General features: G+C 48.4%; 1 protein-coding gene across 3 annotated transcripts in view; it reads left to right on the top strand.

The window, feature by feature from the left end:
• The window catches only part of RUNX3 (RUNX family transcription factor 3), a 542,293-nt gene that overhangs the window by 304,123 nt on the left and 219,613 nt on the right, over positions 1-18,557 (top strand). For 2 of the 3 annotated variants that reach the window (XR_013608735.1, XM_078681272.1), the window contains exon 4: positions 2,264-2,377. Coding sequence is in view for 1 of the 3 variants with exons in the window: in XM_078681272.1 (XP_078537398.1) it covers positions 2,264-2,377 (114 nt within the window). In the remaining 2 variants the exon portion in view is untranslated. Of the gene's footprint in view, positions 1-2,263; positions 2,384-18,557 lie in introns of all 3 variants that reach the window. The other variant, XR_013608734.1, reaches the window with a different exon arrangement.

Raw genomic sequence — 18,557 nt, 5'->3', positions numbered from 1 at the left:
CGTAAAGAGTTCCGTTAACATAATAAACTAAACTTGAAACTTGAACCTGATGCAGTTCCTTTTGGGTCCACCAGGTTTCAGGCAACAATACAAATGTAATAACTCTGGTTATTAATGTTCCTGCTTAACAGAGATCGGAGATTTTTTTCTAGTGACAGTTTTGTCTCTTCATAAAGTTGTGCAGAAAGTTAATATGCCCGCTGCAAGGAACGTGTACCATGCAGATCACAGAGCTGTATTTTACGTGGATAGCTCACTGGGTTACTACTTTTGTCACAGAGATCCCTTTCTTCCTTGTGGTTCATAAGTTACAATCCTAATATGGCACAGTGGCCTATGAACGGTCATCAAAGAACTGCATGGAAACTGCATGGTTTAGGTTAGAACATTATGTTTTTTTCCCCAGTGTTTCATTATCCTAATGTTGCTAAACTGGTTTCTTTGGGTAGAAATACATTCTTATTAGTAAAGTAACCCAAAACACTGTGGTACCTTTTAAATCCTGAGTCAGGCGCGGTGCGTCCATAGGGGTGTGGGGGCGTAGCCCCCCCGCCCGCAGCCGCCCGCAGGAGACACCGAGGGAGAACTGACAATGCATGCCAGTCAGCATGACGTCGGGAGGCGTCATGTTGATTGACATGATTGTCACCAGGCAGGCAGCAACACGAGTGCGCATGCGTGGGGAAGGAGGGTGAATTTTTTACCCGTGCCCACGCATGCGCACTTGTGTTCGTGCTTTTTTGAGCATGCCCATTAGGAGCCCTTCGGTCTCCTAATGGGCGTGCTCTGGGCGTAGAGTAACCTGTGCCCCTGCAGTGCCAGGATTGTCTGAAATATGCAAACAATTAGTGCGGACATGGCAGCCTGTTGACACGAGCTGTGCAAAAGAGTGACCACACGCAAGTAAGGAGGAAAAAAGTGTTTTGACGTGTTTTATTTGTTTAAGATGCCCGACAGCACTGCAGTGCTGAAAGAAGAAAAGCGTGCAGTCTTAAGTAAAGAGTGCACCCTGTACGGATGTGTGCAATGTGGCTATTAATCAACCGTAGACAGTGTGAAAAAAGTTCAGTGGGGATGTAAATCACAAACTTATAGCCAGTTTCTCGCAGACTCCTGTCAGGTCAGTTTTCCTCCAAAGAGACCACGGATGTTTACAGTAAGGGTAAAATGAATGTGAATATATTAGATGGTGGAGTTGGGGGACCCAGCTTAAACGTGATTGGCCAGTTTCTAAGAGCCGCAGCAAAGGAAATTGAACAGGGAGAGTGGGTGCATGGATGGATGCATGCATGATGGGTGGATGGATGCATGAATGATGGATGCAGGTTGGATGGGTGGGTGGATGGATGGATAGGTGGATGCATGAATGAATGATGTATGGATGCAGGATGGGAGGGTGGATGGATGGGTGGATGCATGAATGATGTATGGATGGATGCATGGATGCATGCATGATGGGTGGATGCATGATGGATGGATGGGTGGATGCATGAATGAATGATGTATGGATGCAGGATGGGTGGGTGGGTGGATGCATGAATGATGTATGGATTGATGCAAGGTGGTTCGGGCTCGCTCGCTGCGGTGCAATATGCAAATTAGTTTACGCCTCACCACTTTCAAATGTCACCAGCCGCCCCTGTCCTGAGTGTGTGCTTTCCCAATCCACCCACTCTTAAAAATACTGCCTACTAGTATCTAATGACACGCCGTTGCAGCCCGTGGAGGGAGTTCAGTGGGGCAGAAAGGCGGGGCGGGAGAGGGGCAGGGTGGGGGGTAGTAAACACCGGAATATGGATGATTGCAGGTAAGTAAACAATTAAATGAATAAAACGAATTTCGTTGTGCGCCCTGCATTGCAAAATGCTATGCTGCGCACGCAAGAAATTCGTAACTCCCTCCACGGGCCGCAACTGATGACACGTGACTCCAGCACCCTATAATCCTCCTGGTCTTTTGCAACATTTCCTATAGACTAATTTACACACGTATGGTTCATTGTCTCTGAATAATGTGTGTGATTTAAAGTGCTGTGACACTCGACACTTGTATGAATAGCGCTATAAAACAAATGAAATGTAAGCGAGAAAGAGGCTATGGAGAGATGAGGGGCACAGATGGAGTGCTGTAGTGAGGGAAACCCTGAAGGAAGAGGTCATTTGGGGGGGGGTGCAAAAAATTATTGTCATGCCAGGTGATATCAGTGCTAAAGCCAGCTTTGATCTACAGGTTAGTAAGCAATATATATATATTTTTCTTGCAGAAAAATGTGCATCACAAAGTTGGATTCTCCCTACTCCTAAACAGTGCGTGGGAGCTTCTACTGGGAGTGCTCAGCCAGCACAACATCTGAATGATGACCGCCTCAGACCTTTCAGTGAGTGTAAGGCTGTAAATAGTATTCTCCCCAAAAAAGTTTAGTGAAAATTGCATTTTTAATTTTTTTTTCCATATTTGTGAAGAGTTTATAGTTCATGAAATTCATCAAACATTTGTGAACATGAATGAATGTTGCCAGTTTTTGCTTGCATACAACCTCAATTGGAAAGAAATTCACCAGAATTCGAATGTTCGCTAAATGAACATAAAAAGGTGTCTGACAATAAAGAAAATGGTAGAAATTTCCCCGGAATTAATAAAAACGACCACTTTATTTTTGACAAAATATTTACCCCTATATGGGCTATCTTTTTTTCAAATAAAGTTACTAAGTAGAGCTGATTTATTTGAGGTTACACAATCCAAAATTGGAGACATATTTTATGCACTTCTGTGTTCAAGTGAAGGTAAATACCGGTAACACCTTGCAAGATATACGTGTGTAACCTATTTGGTCTACATGTACAATGTCACTACAATGTCACATGTACAATGTCACAGCTGCTTAAAACCTTTCTGTTTTTCTAAATCACCGGAATGAATGGGTCTTTGAAGCGCTGGGATGTCTCCGGGTAGCCATGCGCTATACAAATGTGTAGTCATTCATTCATTCACTGGTGATGAACATGCGCCATGTTTTACATGACCAATAAGTGACAAGATTTATACTGGTAACACTCCTCATAATATACTCATGCAAAACCCAAAGTAACCTACACATGCAACATTAGACTTGATATCTATCCTCCTCCACCATCAATATCTCTCTTCCCTTCCAAATGCATCTTTCTCCAATCGCCCCATACCTCACAAATACCCACCTCAATCAGCCAAGACCTTCCCAGCCTCTACCAATATCAAACCTGCGCACAAGTTAACCTACAACCCATATCTGACCTCATAAACTGCTCCTTTGCCTCAGAACCAGCTCATTCCTCAAACATGAGCTCTTTGGACACTCTTGAAGAAACACTCTGTGGATCACTACCTTAATGTTGATTTACAAGCTCTTGCCAGGTCTACCGAGATGCTAGAACAGTTGTCTGTCCATCGCTTACAACATTTCCTCTAAACCACATCTGCAACATTTTCCAAAATGGGTCCGACTGAGGCACATAGACTACCTGTATGAGAGTCTGTAGTTTGAGAAGCACCGAGCATCGTGGTAGCCTACACCACACTGATAGCTGTGAGCCCCTTAGATGAGGACCTGAGTGCTCGCCCACTCAAAACCCATGCACAAGCCGCTAGTCCAAGTAGTCTAAGGACCACAATGGAAGTCCACTCCAGATCCAAGCAAGCAAGAGTTGCTAGCCCCAGTCGACTCAGAAGCACAGTGTTATCCCAGTCCAGGCCCGTGCAAGCGCTGCTAGCTCCAGCGGAGTCAGAAGCACAGTGCTATCCCACTCCAGGCCCGTGCATGAGCTGCTAGCCGCAGCGGAGGCAGAAGCACAGTGCTATCCCACTCCAGGCCCGTGCATGAGCTGTTAGCCCCAGCGGAGTCAGAAGCATAGTACTATCTCACTCTAGATCCACGCTTGGGCTGCTAGCTCCAGCAGACTGAGGACCACACTGAAAGCCCGCACCAGACCTACGCATGAGCTGCTATCCCGAGTAGGCCAAGGACCAGCATGCAACCCAACTCCAAACCCATGCACGAGCTGCTCGCCCAAGTAGACTGAGGGATATGGTACTGGGGCACCCTTCCCCACAGTGGAAATCCCACAGGGCTAGAGTTTCTACTGGATCTCACTGGTAGTATTAAGGACAGGCAATTAGTATCATGTCTCCTTAGGGCATTTGATATTTTATTCACTCAACAGTTTCACTCATTAGGATTGTTTTCCCTGACCGCGATAGGCCCACGAGGGCAGATATGAATGACTCAAATGCCTCGGGCAACCTGTCCCCCTCCAAACCCAAATGCAATGACCATGAGCCGTGCAGAAGGGCATGTGAGTGGCCAGAACCTTTTTACAAGGTGACTGAGAGGGAAGCGCAGCAGCTCAGAAGGTGGCCTCCAAAATACTGCTATAGAAACACAGCTTTATTATTAGAGGTGATAATGAGGAGGAAAGTGAGCACCTGCTGTGAACTGGCCCTAAACCAGCAAAGGGCTGGTTTAAAGCCCAAAGCCGTTAATGTAGCAAGACATTCTGACTGACATATTTGCATTGAATTAATGGGGTACAGTGTGTCCCTTGGTAGGCGAGGGCACCACCCAGGTGCCAAAAGGTCCCCACCGGAGTCCTTTGGGCACCAGAAGGGTGTGAGGTATGAATGGGTGCAAAGCCCGCACAAACCTTGGTCGCCTCACTCCAAAAGCTGCTTTTCACGACTAGCCTGCAGCGGCAGCCGCTACGAAGGAGGCTCCATAAATCTTACCCTCTCGAGCGAGCAGGCCCTACTGCAGAGAAGACGGAAGGAAGCCTGAAGATAAACCTCGCTTCCTGCCTACTTCTCCTTTTCTAGGCCTGCCTCGGCCTGACAAGCATCTCTCTGCGCGGAGGAAGAGATCGGCGATAATATGGGCGCGCGCCCTCTTGGAAACTGACGAATTGTGCAAGTCACACAGGACCGTTTGCAGTCATGCAACAGACGCGACGAGAGGAGGCGAGGAAAGAGCAGGCGATAAAGAGGCCGCCGAACGCTGCGCTCTCAGCCTAACTTGCCGGCTCGTGCCATGAGCTGCAGCCTGCGCGCAGCGGCGCAGCTCGCGCCAGGGAAGCCTCGCGCGCTCAGAGCCGTTACCTGCGCTCATATTTTCACTCACGGCGGTGAAGGTTGCACCTGGGATGTAGTAAACTGAAGTTTGTAGTGGGGGCAGTTGGGGATTTGCGGGTATGTGGTGTGGCCCTGAGCTAGAGTACAGCTTGCATGCAGGCAGGGCTTTAAGTGGGATGAAAAAAACTGGGGGGTCTCTCAAAGGAGCGTGGCCTATGTAATGGCATGGCTTAAAAACACGTAAGTTAAAGATCTGTGCTTTGCATAGTGTGCCTCCCGACTTTTATTTTGCTGTTTCTGTCATTGCATCCATATATGTGATAAAACAAGTAACATCATACGTACAACAAGCTAGGACTATTGGTTTTGTCAATGGTTCCATAAGATAAATAAGCAGCAACTATGGCTTGTATATAATATTAAAAAAGCTTCCACTTAAAGACCCGGTGACCCCACGACAATGTTGCTGCTCCTGAGTTTCAAAAAATGAAGGGAAATCCAGAGAGAATATGACCCCCTTTAAAGGATTTCCCTTCCCCTACAACGCTCACCTGGCATGACGTCATGCCTTAACTTCTCCACTAGTGAGAAGTGAGCGGCGCACATCGATGTGCCTGCTGTCACTGCAGTCCGGAAAAAAACTTACAGTCTGTACCAGGGCACATAACAGAGCCCGATAGAGACCCTTTTCGAGCCCTCCTTTAAAAAAGTGACGGTGCTCAGACCCGGTGAGACCCGGACCACTTAAAACCCTACATGCAGGATGTTTATAATTAGGGGGCAGCTGACAACTGGGGGACACTTATACCTGGTATGGTTTGCACTAGGAGGGGCTGTTTGTAGACAGGTGAAGCTTGTGCTCATGGGAGCAGCTTGTTCGAAGAGGTGATGCAATGTTATGTAACGTGGATTTGTAGAGGGCAACTATGCCACCCGTCTGGGTGTCTAGGGACTGAGTAGGAGCAGGCAATGCAGGAAGGTTCAGTTGAAGAGCCATGTTTTCAATTTCTTGCGGAACTCCATAAGCTGAAAATCTTTATTTCGACAAAAAAATTGTCATAAAAGAGCACCACAATAAAACAGTTTAAATGATAAAAAAATTGTTTTAAAACAAGCAATAAAATACCATTTCATATCAATGTATATTTGCAGTACTTGACAATTGTCCCTCGTGCCAGGGGCGGCTCTAGGCTCATGGTGGCCCTGGGCAGGGAGCGTAGGTAGGGGGCCCCGGAAGTGGGGGCGTAGCGCGGAGGCCAGTAAAGAGAGGGGGTCAGGGTGTTTGAAGGTGGAACAGAGCCGGAGGCCGCCAAATCCCTGCCAGGGGCCGCCGGGCAAATATGTATCCATCCTCAGGTTTATTATATTAAGGATATATATTGGCGTGGTGGCCCCTGGGGTTTGGTGGCCCTGTGCAGGTGCACAGCTTGCACATGCCTAAGGCCGGCCCTGCTCGTGCCCTGCTAGTTCTAGTTCCAACCCCAATAGAATTCAGTTGTGTACCTTCTGTGTTCTAATTTATAGGTTAACCACAAGTGCCCTTCTGGTATTCCACATCGCTGCCATCAACTTTGTGACAGCGAAAACCACAACCGGAGAAAGATCCGTCTTTAAAATTCTGTACGCCTGGAGGCAGTGGCTTAACCCCAAATTTTTACAGATTGGGATAATCCACCTCCGTCTCGGGTTAGAGTAAGCAGGGCAAAAGAAAACAACATGGACCTCGTTTTCTAAAACTTCAGTACACCCTGGGCAATTCTTCGGCGATAGTGCGCACCAGTCAGACGTAAGGGATCTGATGGGTAGCGAACCATGCCGCCATTGGAGAAAAAGCTTCCTCGAAACAGCAGGGCTAATAGCATCCAATACACGCTCAAGAAAGTAAGAGTCCTTGGTCGAAAGGAACCTGGCTGTTAGAGTGCCCAGTTTGGTGCTGGATGATACATGGGCCATACGATTTTCCCGGAACACCTGTACCAGTTGATTTCGTGAAATACCGGCACAAGTATGCTCTGGGTCTGACCACATTGACTCAAGTCCAAGTTTCTCAAATTCCATCCTGACATATTTTAGCCAAGGAAGCTTGCCCGCATTAGGCAAACCCAGTACCTCAATTAGTTCTTGTCTATATTCAGAAAACTCTGGGGTTACCCAGAGTCTTCTCCAAAAAGTTAGAGGTCTAAGGGCCAGTTCCTCCTCAATAGGTCTAATGCCAAGGTCCAGTCTTAGCGGCACTAGTGGGGTACTCACGGGCAGAGCTGTCAGTTGCCTTAAGAATCTATTCTCCGCATCAGTAATTGCTGAGCCAGTCTTGTAACCCCACAACTCGGCCCCATAGGACACCGCCCCACACGCCCGCAGTTTGTAGATTTCTAGTGGGGGACCAATCGGTTTGTATGATGACCTACTCAAGAGTTTCAGTATGCCCCCCGCTATCTGGGTCATCTTAAGATGTAATTTCAGTTCATGTTGAACCCAAGTGAATGATTCGTTTAGGGTTAGCCCTAGGTAGTCAAAAGTGTGGACCCTTTCTAGTCTAACACCATCTATCATAGGGTTTGGGCGTGTTGTTGCGGGGGGATTAAAAATCATATGTTTGGTTTTTAAGGTGTTAATTTCCAAGCCGCGCTCTTTACAGAAAGAGACAAACCCGTCCAGGACACGTTGAATACCCATAGGGGTTTTATAAAGGAGTAACGTGTCATCCGCAACATGATCGCTGCAATCCTGGACCCTGCAAGTTTTGGGGCGTCACAGTCTTGTACTGCATCCAGATGTGCGATTACCCCATTGACATAGAGGCAAAACAGGGTAGGTGCCAAGACACACCCCTGCCTTACCCCCCTGTCAATGGGGAATCGTGCTGTCAGAGAACCGATGTTGCTGCACCTGACCTGTGCATAGTTCTGGGCGTGGAGTCGTATTAACATATTCAGGAGTGGGGTGGAATACCAAGCTCCCGAAGTACAGTCCACAGCTTCTGGCGTGGGACCAGGTCGAATGCCGCGCGTAGGTCTACGAAGATGGTGTATAGAGACCCATCCCCGATCTTGACAGTTTTCCAATAGAGCATGTATAAGCGGAAGATCTGATCCGTAGTGGAAACATTCTTCCTGAACCCAGCCTGGAAGGGACTTAAAATGGAATACTCCTCGATCCAGTCTAAAAGACGATTTAACCACATCAATGCTACAGCAATTCATCCTCTGTGCTGAAGATCTTTGAATCCCATTGTTCATGACGAGCTCAGCTCATCATGAGCACACAAGCAATGTACTGCATGAAGAGCTGAGCTCGTCATGAGCATGGAAGGGGTTAAGATCAGACGTGCAAAAGTTTTTGGGGGCACGTCGATGAGGCTGATTGGCCTGTAGTTGGCTAGGAGCAGAGGTGAGCCCTTCTTGAAGATAGGCACAATCTCTGCCCCCAGCCAAGTACTCGGAACCTCCATGCCCCCCCAAATAACATTAAAGATGGCCATCAAATAAGGAGCCCATACCACTGGTTCGTGCTTTAGGAGGTCGCCTGGTAATTTATCCAGGCCCGGAGCTTTGCTTGAGGGAAGGTTAAGAATAGCAGTCTCCACCTCCCCCACAGAAAACTCGTACTCTGATGTTCCACTCTGGATATTAGGAGCTGGGCTCGACGAGTTTGGTGCGCCCACATGGGCGTCCGCACAGTAAAGAGTTCGAAAGTGCTCTTCCCACACCTCGGCGGCTACATTAGGGGCCACTGCCTCAACTTGTTCTATTGACCTGGTGTTAACAATTTTCCAGAATTGCCGGGCATTTCTTCCGGCAAGACTCGATGTTAGGTTGGCCCAGTGGTCCACCTCCCATTCTGCTTTAGCGTGGCGAATTAAGTTCCTGTAAGCAGACCTTTTTTCTTTGATCAGAGCACTATTGTGGGTTAATTTCAGTGCTTTGATGAGTTCTAATTTCGCCCTTCTACATGCTGGGTTAAACCAGGTATGTTTTTTAACAGTTTTTTCCCCATTTCCCACAGGGTTCAGCATTTCGGCTACGCTTTTGGTCAAAACCTGGTGGGCACCACCAAGTTTAGCAAATGCTGGATCAGAAATGAGCTCCAGGGTCAAGACAATCACGGTTTCCAGTGCTGTAGCTACTTCTACGTATATGTCAGCCACCAACTCAGGACGAGTTACTGCCCTGTCCCATCTGATTCTACGTCTATTGCTGGAGAGGAGTGCCCGGTTATCAGGTCCTCTCCGTCCCTTGGGGCTGTCTTTAGGGCGACCAGGGCAAAGGAAATCTAGAATCAGAGGCTTATGGTCACTTTCGGCCCTGGGTATCACCTTAAAATCAATGACTTTATGCCATGCACAGGCTTCGACGAATATATAATCCAGTCGAGCCTCTTGGCCCGATTTGTTGAAGGTGTATTTTGCTGGCATGTCCGAGCCAGCGCGGCCATTACATGCCCTAATTGAGTGGTTTAATGTTAAGGCTAGAATTTGGATTGCCAGCGGTGCCCATGACTTAGGCTGAAGGCCCACCGCCGGGGGGATTTTCCAGTAATTATCCTCTTCTAAAATAGCGCCATCCATGAGATCTCTCAATGGCTCAAAGTGGGAGTTAACTAAGGTCACCCCCTATCACCAGAGTGGCCCCCTGGGGGATCCTAGTTAGGAACGTGGAAAGTTCCTCGATGGTTTTAGACTCTGCTGAGGGGCTGACAGGTCTGGAGTAAACATTCACCAGAACCAGTCGCGGCATCAGGCCATGCCAGTAGGATGCTTTGTACATCCTCCGATGCTGTCTCCAGAATCCTGGCACTGCACCCCAGATGAGTTTTCACCCAGATTGTCAGCCCCCCCGAGGGCCTTCCCCTTCCCCCCCACTTTGCGGGTATAGAGAAGGACGCAAAACCGCTCCTGAGTTGCTCCCCTCTTGCCCAAGTTTCTTGAAAGAAACAAACATCACTTGAGTCAATAAAGGTACCCCACTCTGGGCAAGCCAATTTGTTATGAAGCCCTGCGATGGTTCATGACAGGATTTTAAGAGATGTTTTGCCAGCCATAGCCTTAGTAGATGACATAGTGGGGTCCCTCTCCCCGTTTATCAAGAGCACTGGGTTGTTAGTACCGTCCCCCCTTTCTGGTGATACAGAGACAAGCCCGCCCGGTTCCCCCTGAACAGTATTCAGCCCATTCCTGTCTCCCCGGGTGGCCTGAAAGTTTTGTTGACTTACTAGGCCGGCTCGTCTTTCCAAACTTGTTCCCGTACTGAGTCAGTCCACCTGGTCCAAAGAGCTAAACCTGTTGACATGGAAATAGTTGGGGTACATGGGTGTAGAAAAGTGATTGGACCTATGCCCTCCGGTGAAAGTCTTAGCGCCAACCCTAGTCCACCCCTCTTCCCCCCAACTTGGAACTGGATTGCTTGGGGGTGGATAGAAGAAAGACAGTGGGCGTGTCTGAATTGTGGTGCCAGCTGTATCGCCCACCCAGTTGCAAATGTATGAGACTATACCTGGGTGCCTAAAATTAACCAGGACGCAATCCCCCTGTATATGTTTGTTTAATGGGCCCACCCATGGAACTCTTCTGATCATAACAATTTCAGTTGCCTGATGTGGTGGGGCCGGTCTGTGAGTATTCAGCCAGCTGACCACCTTGTTTTTTAGGGATGAGAATGATTAGGGGGTAGAGCCACTGAGCTCAGGAACACCAGTTAGTACAACTACCAGGGGGGCCGCTTCCGGGGGCAGGTTAACTACCTTGCTCCACCTTGCACGGCCACCGTCTGCTTTGGGGCGCTCAGCCTCCGCGCGACCCAAGCCTATAGAACTAGGGGGATTAGCGCTAGGCGCGCCTAGTCGCGCCTGGGCTATCACAGGATTTGTTGCTGGGGGCGCGTTTAAGGTGGGAGCAAGCACATGAGCTAGAGCTACCCCCCCCCCAACATCCTGACCCTGCTGTGTGGTTGGACCTGGTTTAAGATGGTTCATTATCTCCCCAGTGGCTGTTCAGTAGTTAAAAGTCTGCATTCGATGGAATTTAATCTGTCCACTAGAGGGTTAAGCAAAGATTTCAGGGTAGAGCACAGCGCAGGGATCAGAGTATCTGTCCCTGCCTGCGCCTTGTCCCCATATATAAATGCAGTGGGCTGTGTTGGCACCAGGTCCTGAAGGAATACCTTGGTATTAACAGTGGTTGAGGGGTGGACTTCCCTACTTTTGGCAAGGGCCAACATATAATTTGCTTCTGAACCCTTATCGAGTTTCGCCTTTTTCCCACCCCTCCCCTGGGAGCCGCGTTTCCTCTTGGGGACGGCCCCTTCCCTCACTCCCTTTGACTGACTACATGTGGGTAGCAGCCCACCCTCTGATGTCCCCATGTTAATGATAGCTACAGATGATGGTAAAATTGTCACTTCAGGAGTGATTGGTAAAGGTGCCCCAGCAGCTCCTGGACTATTTCCAAGATCATGTAAGACAGCCGTAATAGTTTGATCAATGCTGTCCAATAGGGGTGTGGGAGACCCCCCCGCCCCCCTTTTTGAGGCGTTTTGGCACTAGCTATAAGACCTAAAGAAGATCTCCTAAGACTGTCAATGCCTTGTGAAAGAAGACTCTCAACCACGGCAATCTCTTTGGAAAGAACCGAGTTCGCTCTAATCAGAAAGCTGTATAATGTACCTGCAATCAAAGTACTTGAAGCAGTGGTCTTGCTCCTTGTCTCTCGACCCGCCATGGTTTATAAACACACCAGTACTCGGTTGCGAATCAGAAGTATATCTCTCGTTCAAATCGTAGGAATCAGGGCCAAGAGGGGTGGCCCGGTCCGGTCCTGCACGGTCTCTAACGAGCTACAACGGACCCGCCCTTGGCCCGGGCTTCGCCCGGCGCGTCCCGCGCGCGTCCCGCGGGCCGGACGAAGGGGTGTGGCTAAGTAGAGGAGGTGGTGGGCGGGAAGAGGGCGTGTACAGGTCCAGGTGCGTCTTGTTGACTCACGCACAGGCCTGTGGTCCTCGCAGTCCCTCCAGCAAATGTTAATGTCCCCTGCTCAACTCCGCTTCCAGCGTCCAACGGGGTTTCACTCAAAAGGTCCCAGGTATGTCAAGCGACAGCGGCAGCTTTATCTCCCTTCTCCAGCGGCTGGCTGTCATAATGTGCTGCCGGAGGTTGTTCCAGGATTTGGTCGCCAAGTAAGAGAACGTCCTGCCTCCTGTCTTGCTTCTATGGACACTGGGGGAAGGGGTGTATTTCTTGCACCCTCATGTGTTACTTGCACTTGGGGGTTCTTACTACTTAGTGGTGAAGGTTTTTTAGGGTGCAGCTTGAACGCAGCTGGGATGCCTACAGTTGAGTGTTACCTATACCTGGGTGCAGCTTGTACCTTGGATACTGCTTGTACCAGGGTTGGATTGGGATTCAAAATCGGCCCGGGCATGCTAAAAAAAGTTGCCCACATTTGCTAATTGTCTTTCCACAAAACACTGCATTGGAGAAATGTTATTGAACAGAAAAAAGGGGGGGAGGGGCCGTAAAAAAAAATGCACAGATTAGTTTACACTGGTGAAACACGCCTGAAAACAATTGCGGCCACTTCTGCTCAAGCCCCCTGCTCCTGCTCAATCAGTATATATATTAATGGACCAGCCCAGCGAGAGAAAAGGAGTGACACCTCTGCCCGTTGATAAAAAAGAAGTAATGGACGCCCATCTGCCTCCAGAAAGGCCACTCAGGGCCCCACTGGGCCATTGGCGGCATCTGAACAACGCAGAAACCACCCAAAGCGGCCACCCCAGACTGCTCAAAAATGCATCCCACAGCTAGAACTGGACACCGGCCCCTCGGGCATTGCCCGAGTGCCCGCGTTACGAATCCGACTCTGGATTGTGCTCATGGTCGTTACTTACACTCAGGCTGTTGCTTGTGCTTGGGAGGTAAGTTTGCATGTAGGGCGCTTATTCGACACAGGACTGTCACTTTTATTGTGGATGTTACTAATATTCAGAGTGCAGTTTATACTCCAGGTGTAGCTTATACACTAGGGTGGAAAGTGTACACTGCCGTGTGAGTGGAGCTCATGGTGGGTATTTGTTCTCAGCTGGTCACCTTTTACACAGGAGTGCAGTGTGATCACAGAGGTGCATTTCATACATTTTATACACAGAGTGCAGCTTGTAGTTGGGGTGTTGCCTGTGCTCGCCAGAGGGCTCAGCTAACACTTCGACTGATATTTGTGGGTCACAGCTCGAATCTTGGCACTCTCAATGCAACCTTCCACCCTTTATTGGTCATTAAAGGAGTGACTTTGCATGAGGAAACAGTCACATCTGTTATATACAGTAATTAGGAGGCATGAAGAGCTATATGACGACAGGCTCTCAATATTATCATTCAGGGTTGCATCTTTTACTTTTGGTAGGATCTTGTAATCAGGGGCACAACCTGTCCTCCTGGGCACAGAAACTATCACTAGTGCAAGTTGTCCACGGAGTGCAGCATGTGCTCGGGATGTAGTTTGTACACAGGGTTGCTCATGGGTCAACTTGTACTTAGGTGATTTACAAGAGACACCACTTATACTCAAGGATGTTTCTTCTACGCAGGGGCCTTTCCTATTGTTAGGAGAAAGTCGGAGGCACTCACTGTATGTGCGAAAGGAGTGCAACTAATGTGAGCACGAGGCAGCAACTTACACAATGGGTCGTGTCATATATTTAGAGGTAACACTTGCACTCCTAGGTGCAGCTTGTACACAAAATTGCAGCTGGACTCAGGAATGCAGTTTGTTTCTGTGTTGTTATTTGTGCTCAGGGTTCTAAACTTGTTCTCAGCTGTGTTGCCTTTACTTGGAGATGCATGCTAAACTCGGGAGTACATCTTGGACTCGGGGTAGAGTATGTACTTTTGAGTACAGCTAGTACACAGTGGCGATGCTTGTTCTCCAGGTGCAGCTTTTACTAAGGGCGCAGTGTGTTTTCTCGCACAGCTTGTACTCAGGGGCACACCTTGTATTCATGGGTGCAACTTGAACTCTGCAGATGCACTTGTAAATAGTAATGTACTCTAAGTGCAGCTTGTACTAAAGGGACAACTTGTACTCTGAGTGAGTGCAGTTTGTACTGAGTGGACCAACTGTAGTCTGAGTGCAGCTTGTACTGAAGGGACCGCTTGTACTCTGAGTGAGTGAAGTTTGTACTGAGGGGAAAAGCTTGCACTGTGAGTGCAGCTTGTACTGAAGGTGCCGCTTGTAGCCTTGGTGCAGCTTGTACCAAAAGGACCGCTAATAACCTGGATGCAGCCTCTACTGAGGGGGCCGCTTGTACTCTGGGTACATCTTTTACAGAGGGGACTGCTTCTACTCTGGGTACAACTTATACTGAGGGGACCGCTTGTATTCTGGGTGCAGCTTGTACTGAGGGGACTGCTTGTCACCTGGGTCCACTTTGTACTGAGGGGGTGCTTGTATTGAGGGTACGGCTTGCACTTAGGTACAGCTTGTACTGAGGGGACCGCTTGTACTCTGTTTGCAGCTTGTACTGAGGGAACCGCTTGAAGCCTGGGTGCGGCTTGTACTGAGGGGACCACTTGTACTCTGGGTGCAGCTTGTACTGAGGGGCCCACTTGTATTCTGGGTGCAGCTTGTACTGAGGGGACCACTTGTACTCTGGGTGCAGCTTGTACAAAGGGGACTGCTTGTGCTCTATTTTCAGCTTGCACCGAGGGGCCCGCTTGTACTCTGGGTGCAGCTTGTTCTCAGGGGACCACTTGTATTCTGGGTACAGCTTGTTCTGAGGGGACCGCTTGTACTCTGGGTGCAGCTTGTACTGAGGGTACCGCTTGTACTCTGGGTACTGGAAAAAGAACAATTGATGTACAGAATGGAGAACAATGTCATACATTCAATCCAGTACAGAGATATGGGCCTCAATTAGCTCACCATGCCATCCCAGTTTGGACCCAGCCATACGCAAATCAGTCTTGAGCCTGCGCCCAGTGGGAACAGTCTAGCCGGAACTGCCAGGCCAGGTCCTCCCAGGACTGGAAACAAGCATCCTAGGACTGGTTTTGGGCTTTCAGCCCTCATCAGCCAGGATAGCTTGATTCCAGTGGCATGGAGAGCACATGATCCACGTCTGGGCATACCAGTCCCACTCGGCTTGACAAATGCAAAAAGAACAATTGATGTACAGAATGCAGAACAGTGTCATACATTCACCCCAGTACAGAGATCTGGGCCTAAATCCATTGTTTGTTTTTGCTCACCATGCCAGTACAGTTTGGACCCAGCCATATGCAAATCCGTCTTGACACTGCGCCCAATGGGAACAGTCCGGCCCGAACTGCCAGGCCAGGTCCTTCCTGGACTGGAAACACGCATCCTAGGTCCGGTTTCGGGCTTTCAGCCCTCATCAGCCAGGATAGCTTGACTCCAGTGGCATGGAGAGCACGGGACCCACGTCTGGGCATACCCGTCCCACTCGGAATGACAAATGCAAAAAGAACAATTGATGGACAGAATGCAGAACAATGGACAGCCAATTACTTTGTACAAAGGAGCATAAAATGGAGGACAGCATCATTCACTCCCATACTACAGTCAGAAAGTCCATTATTGTGCGTCGTCCTGCCCCATTTTGCCCCATTGTTTCCTGGTGGGGGGTTCCTAGCCTAAACTTGAAATATAAAGAATGTTGTGTCGGAGGTTGGATCCAATCCAAGTATGACATGAAACCAGATAATTGGTTGTTATCAAGCCATACTTGGTCATGTACACAGTTTTCGTAGCCTTCTTAAGCCAGTATCCATCTTTAATTAATACAGTTGTGCTAGTCATAATAAAAGCAGGATTATTCCATAATTGGTGAAAACCTAATTTCCTAGGTAACGCCAGATCGGATCGAGTCCCACGCTGCTCGTCGATCTTCCCGAGATTCGCTCTCGCAGCACCGATCACTGCCGAATTGGTGCTCGGACATTGCCTACAGATTTGCTCTCTCAATACCGAACACAGCCGAATCGGCCTTGAACATTTCCATCGGGCCTCCCCAATTGCGTATTCACACCGCAACACTTGACCTCTTGGAACTTCCACACCCGCATGGATTGCCGATTCCGGTGTCCGCTGATTCACACGCCGTCCCTGATCCCTTGCGAACTGCTTGTCCGCTATCACTCTGGACGCTCACCTGCACTGATCCCATATCAGCACTGCTACCAACCCAGTCCTGATGAAGATCCCGATTAAGGTGGATAGAAACGCCGTCGACCGTTCAGCGCGATCATAGGCGCGCCATGCAAAGTGGTTCACGAATAATACAATCAAATAGAAACGAACTCCTCAAGCTACCTGGAACCACATTGTCATTCCTTCACTGTATATATATATATGCACCAGTCACTTTGCCCCGTCCTTGCTGATTACATTGTCACTTGCGCCGCTACCGTGTTTTTCACTCACACACTCTGAGCACCAAGTACAATTTGGGTTGTTATCATTTGTTTTATTTGTATATCACGGTGCTGTCACAACTGCAAATTGCCTTGTTTTTCTTTTTCCTTAAATTTTCTACATAAATGATGCCATGAGCACATGCAATAACCAAATAGAGTCTCCTTACTTCCTTTCGATAATGTTGTATTCATATCCTTTCTAATTGCCTTTGAATAATACCAGTTGAGATATCATATGTTTTTATCATTCTCTCTACCCCAATCCCAACACGGTTGACAGGTTCTTGCTCCTGTTATGTATACAAGATCATCTGTTTGGGTCATCACTGATGATCAGCTAGGGATTCCTTCCACCTAAAACTGCTAGTCTGGTCCTATAAATTTCCGGACTTTAGGGAGGTAGGCTATCTTGTCCTGGAACTGATGGTTTCGGTAATAAGCTCTCCCTGCACCCAGGCAGGCATCTTTGGCAGACAAGGACCTAGTCTTGGAAGAGAATGTAGTCTTCCTTGTTCACAGCTGGAGGGTAAACAGACACCACAGAAGCCCACCTCCTGAACACAATCCCCAGTGCCAAACAGGCCCTAAGGGTGATCATCTGGAGAGGCCCAATATTGTTTCATGGCGTCCTACACAGGCTAGGCACCTAATGGAAATAGATCATTATTTGAATTTCAGATGCCTTCGTCAGTCAGTGCTTTGAACACCCGATCTCTGCTTGGCATACACTGGAGCTTAGAGTGCCCAACGCAACAAAAACCCCTAGCCCAACCCCAGCATTTGTTTGACAGAATTTGAAAGTTGTTCCTCATAGGTAACAAATACTTCATGGGTAAAGATATAGCATGGAGTGGAGTGAGAGAAGGGATGGGAATTAGTTGAGTTTGTATAATGTAGTTTGAGGTATGCCTCACGACCACAGCTTAGTCTCATTGAACAACCTCACTAAAACAAAAGAAGATTCCCAGAGATTACCTACTACCGTCTGGAATGTGAAAAACCTCAACAATAAAATCTAAAAGAGGTTGGGTATCACACTTTGCAAGAAAACATTCCCTTTACGTGCACCTGGTGTAAGATTCAGGTCTGCTGGGCTCGAGCTGCAGTTCTATGGGAAGATAAGGATATAGACAAGTGTATCCCTCTGGCTTCACCAGAGAATCCAGAGGTGTAGCACTTTTGCTGCATAAATACTTCCCATTGTAGTCTCCACGGTGCACAACAACACCATGGGCTGCTTTGTACTGATTTCCAGGTTACTGCAGACAAGCCCCTGGACCCATCTACCTCTGCCCATACTACTTGACAGTACCCTACAGGCTCTGAAGGACTGACGAGAACTACACCAGAAGGAATGATAATTGTGGGCGGAGAATTTAGTGCCATCATAGACCCCGTACTTCTTACAAAAGACCCACCTTTACCTTAAAGGACTGATTTCCTTTTTAAATGGGTGTTATCCCTGGATCTCAGCGATATAAGAAAGAGAATACACGCATTGCTCACTCTCCACCACTCATCTTCCCGCCTTGGAGGTGGATCTGGGAAGGGTGTCTGGGGTGCGTATTCTCCTGAGTTGTTCCTCAGCTCACTCCCTGATAGAGCTGAGCCTGTGTCACCCAGATAGAGGTCTCTGGAGAATCTGGCACTTAAATGCACAGTGGCTTTTAGAAGACGACTTCAGAGATCTTCTCCGACACGAAACAAGTTTTATTTCACCCCAAACTTAGTTATAGTGCTAGGAAGCCTTTAAGGCAGCTGTTTGAAGGGAAGTTAAGTCTTTCTTTATTGGAAGACCAATGGATGGATAGCATGAGGACTTGTCACTTGAGCAAACAATTACTAAACTGAAACAAAAATGTTGTAGAACACATGACTACAATACTGTCAGCAAAGTTAGGGTCGCCAGACACACTCTCAAGCAATGTATGCTAGAAACTGCTATGCCCAAGTGGACAGCCTCCCAGTCCAGTGGTGACAAAGTGAACAAACTGTTACAATGGCTCACCAATGGAGAAATGGCCGCA

This window comes from Lissotriton helveticus, chromosome 3_1 (genome assembly GCF_964261635.1).
Source record: "Lissotriton helveticus chromosome 3_1, aLisHel1.1, whole genome shotgun sequence".
In the NCBI taxonomy this organism is placed as follows: domain Eukaryota; kingdom Metazoa; phylum Chordata; class Amphibia; order Caudata; family Salamandridae; genus Lissotriton; species Lissotriton helveticus.
The sequence above is the reverse complement of the archived record's forward strand: the minus strand, read 5'-3'. Positions and strand labels throughout refer to the sequence as shown.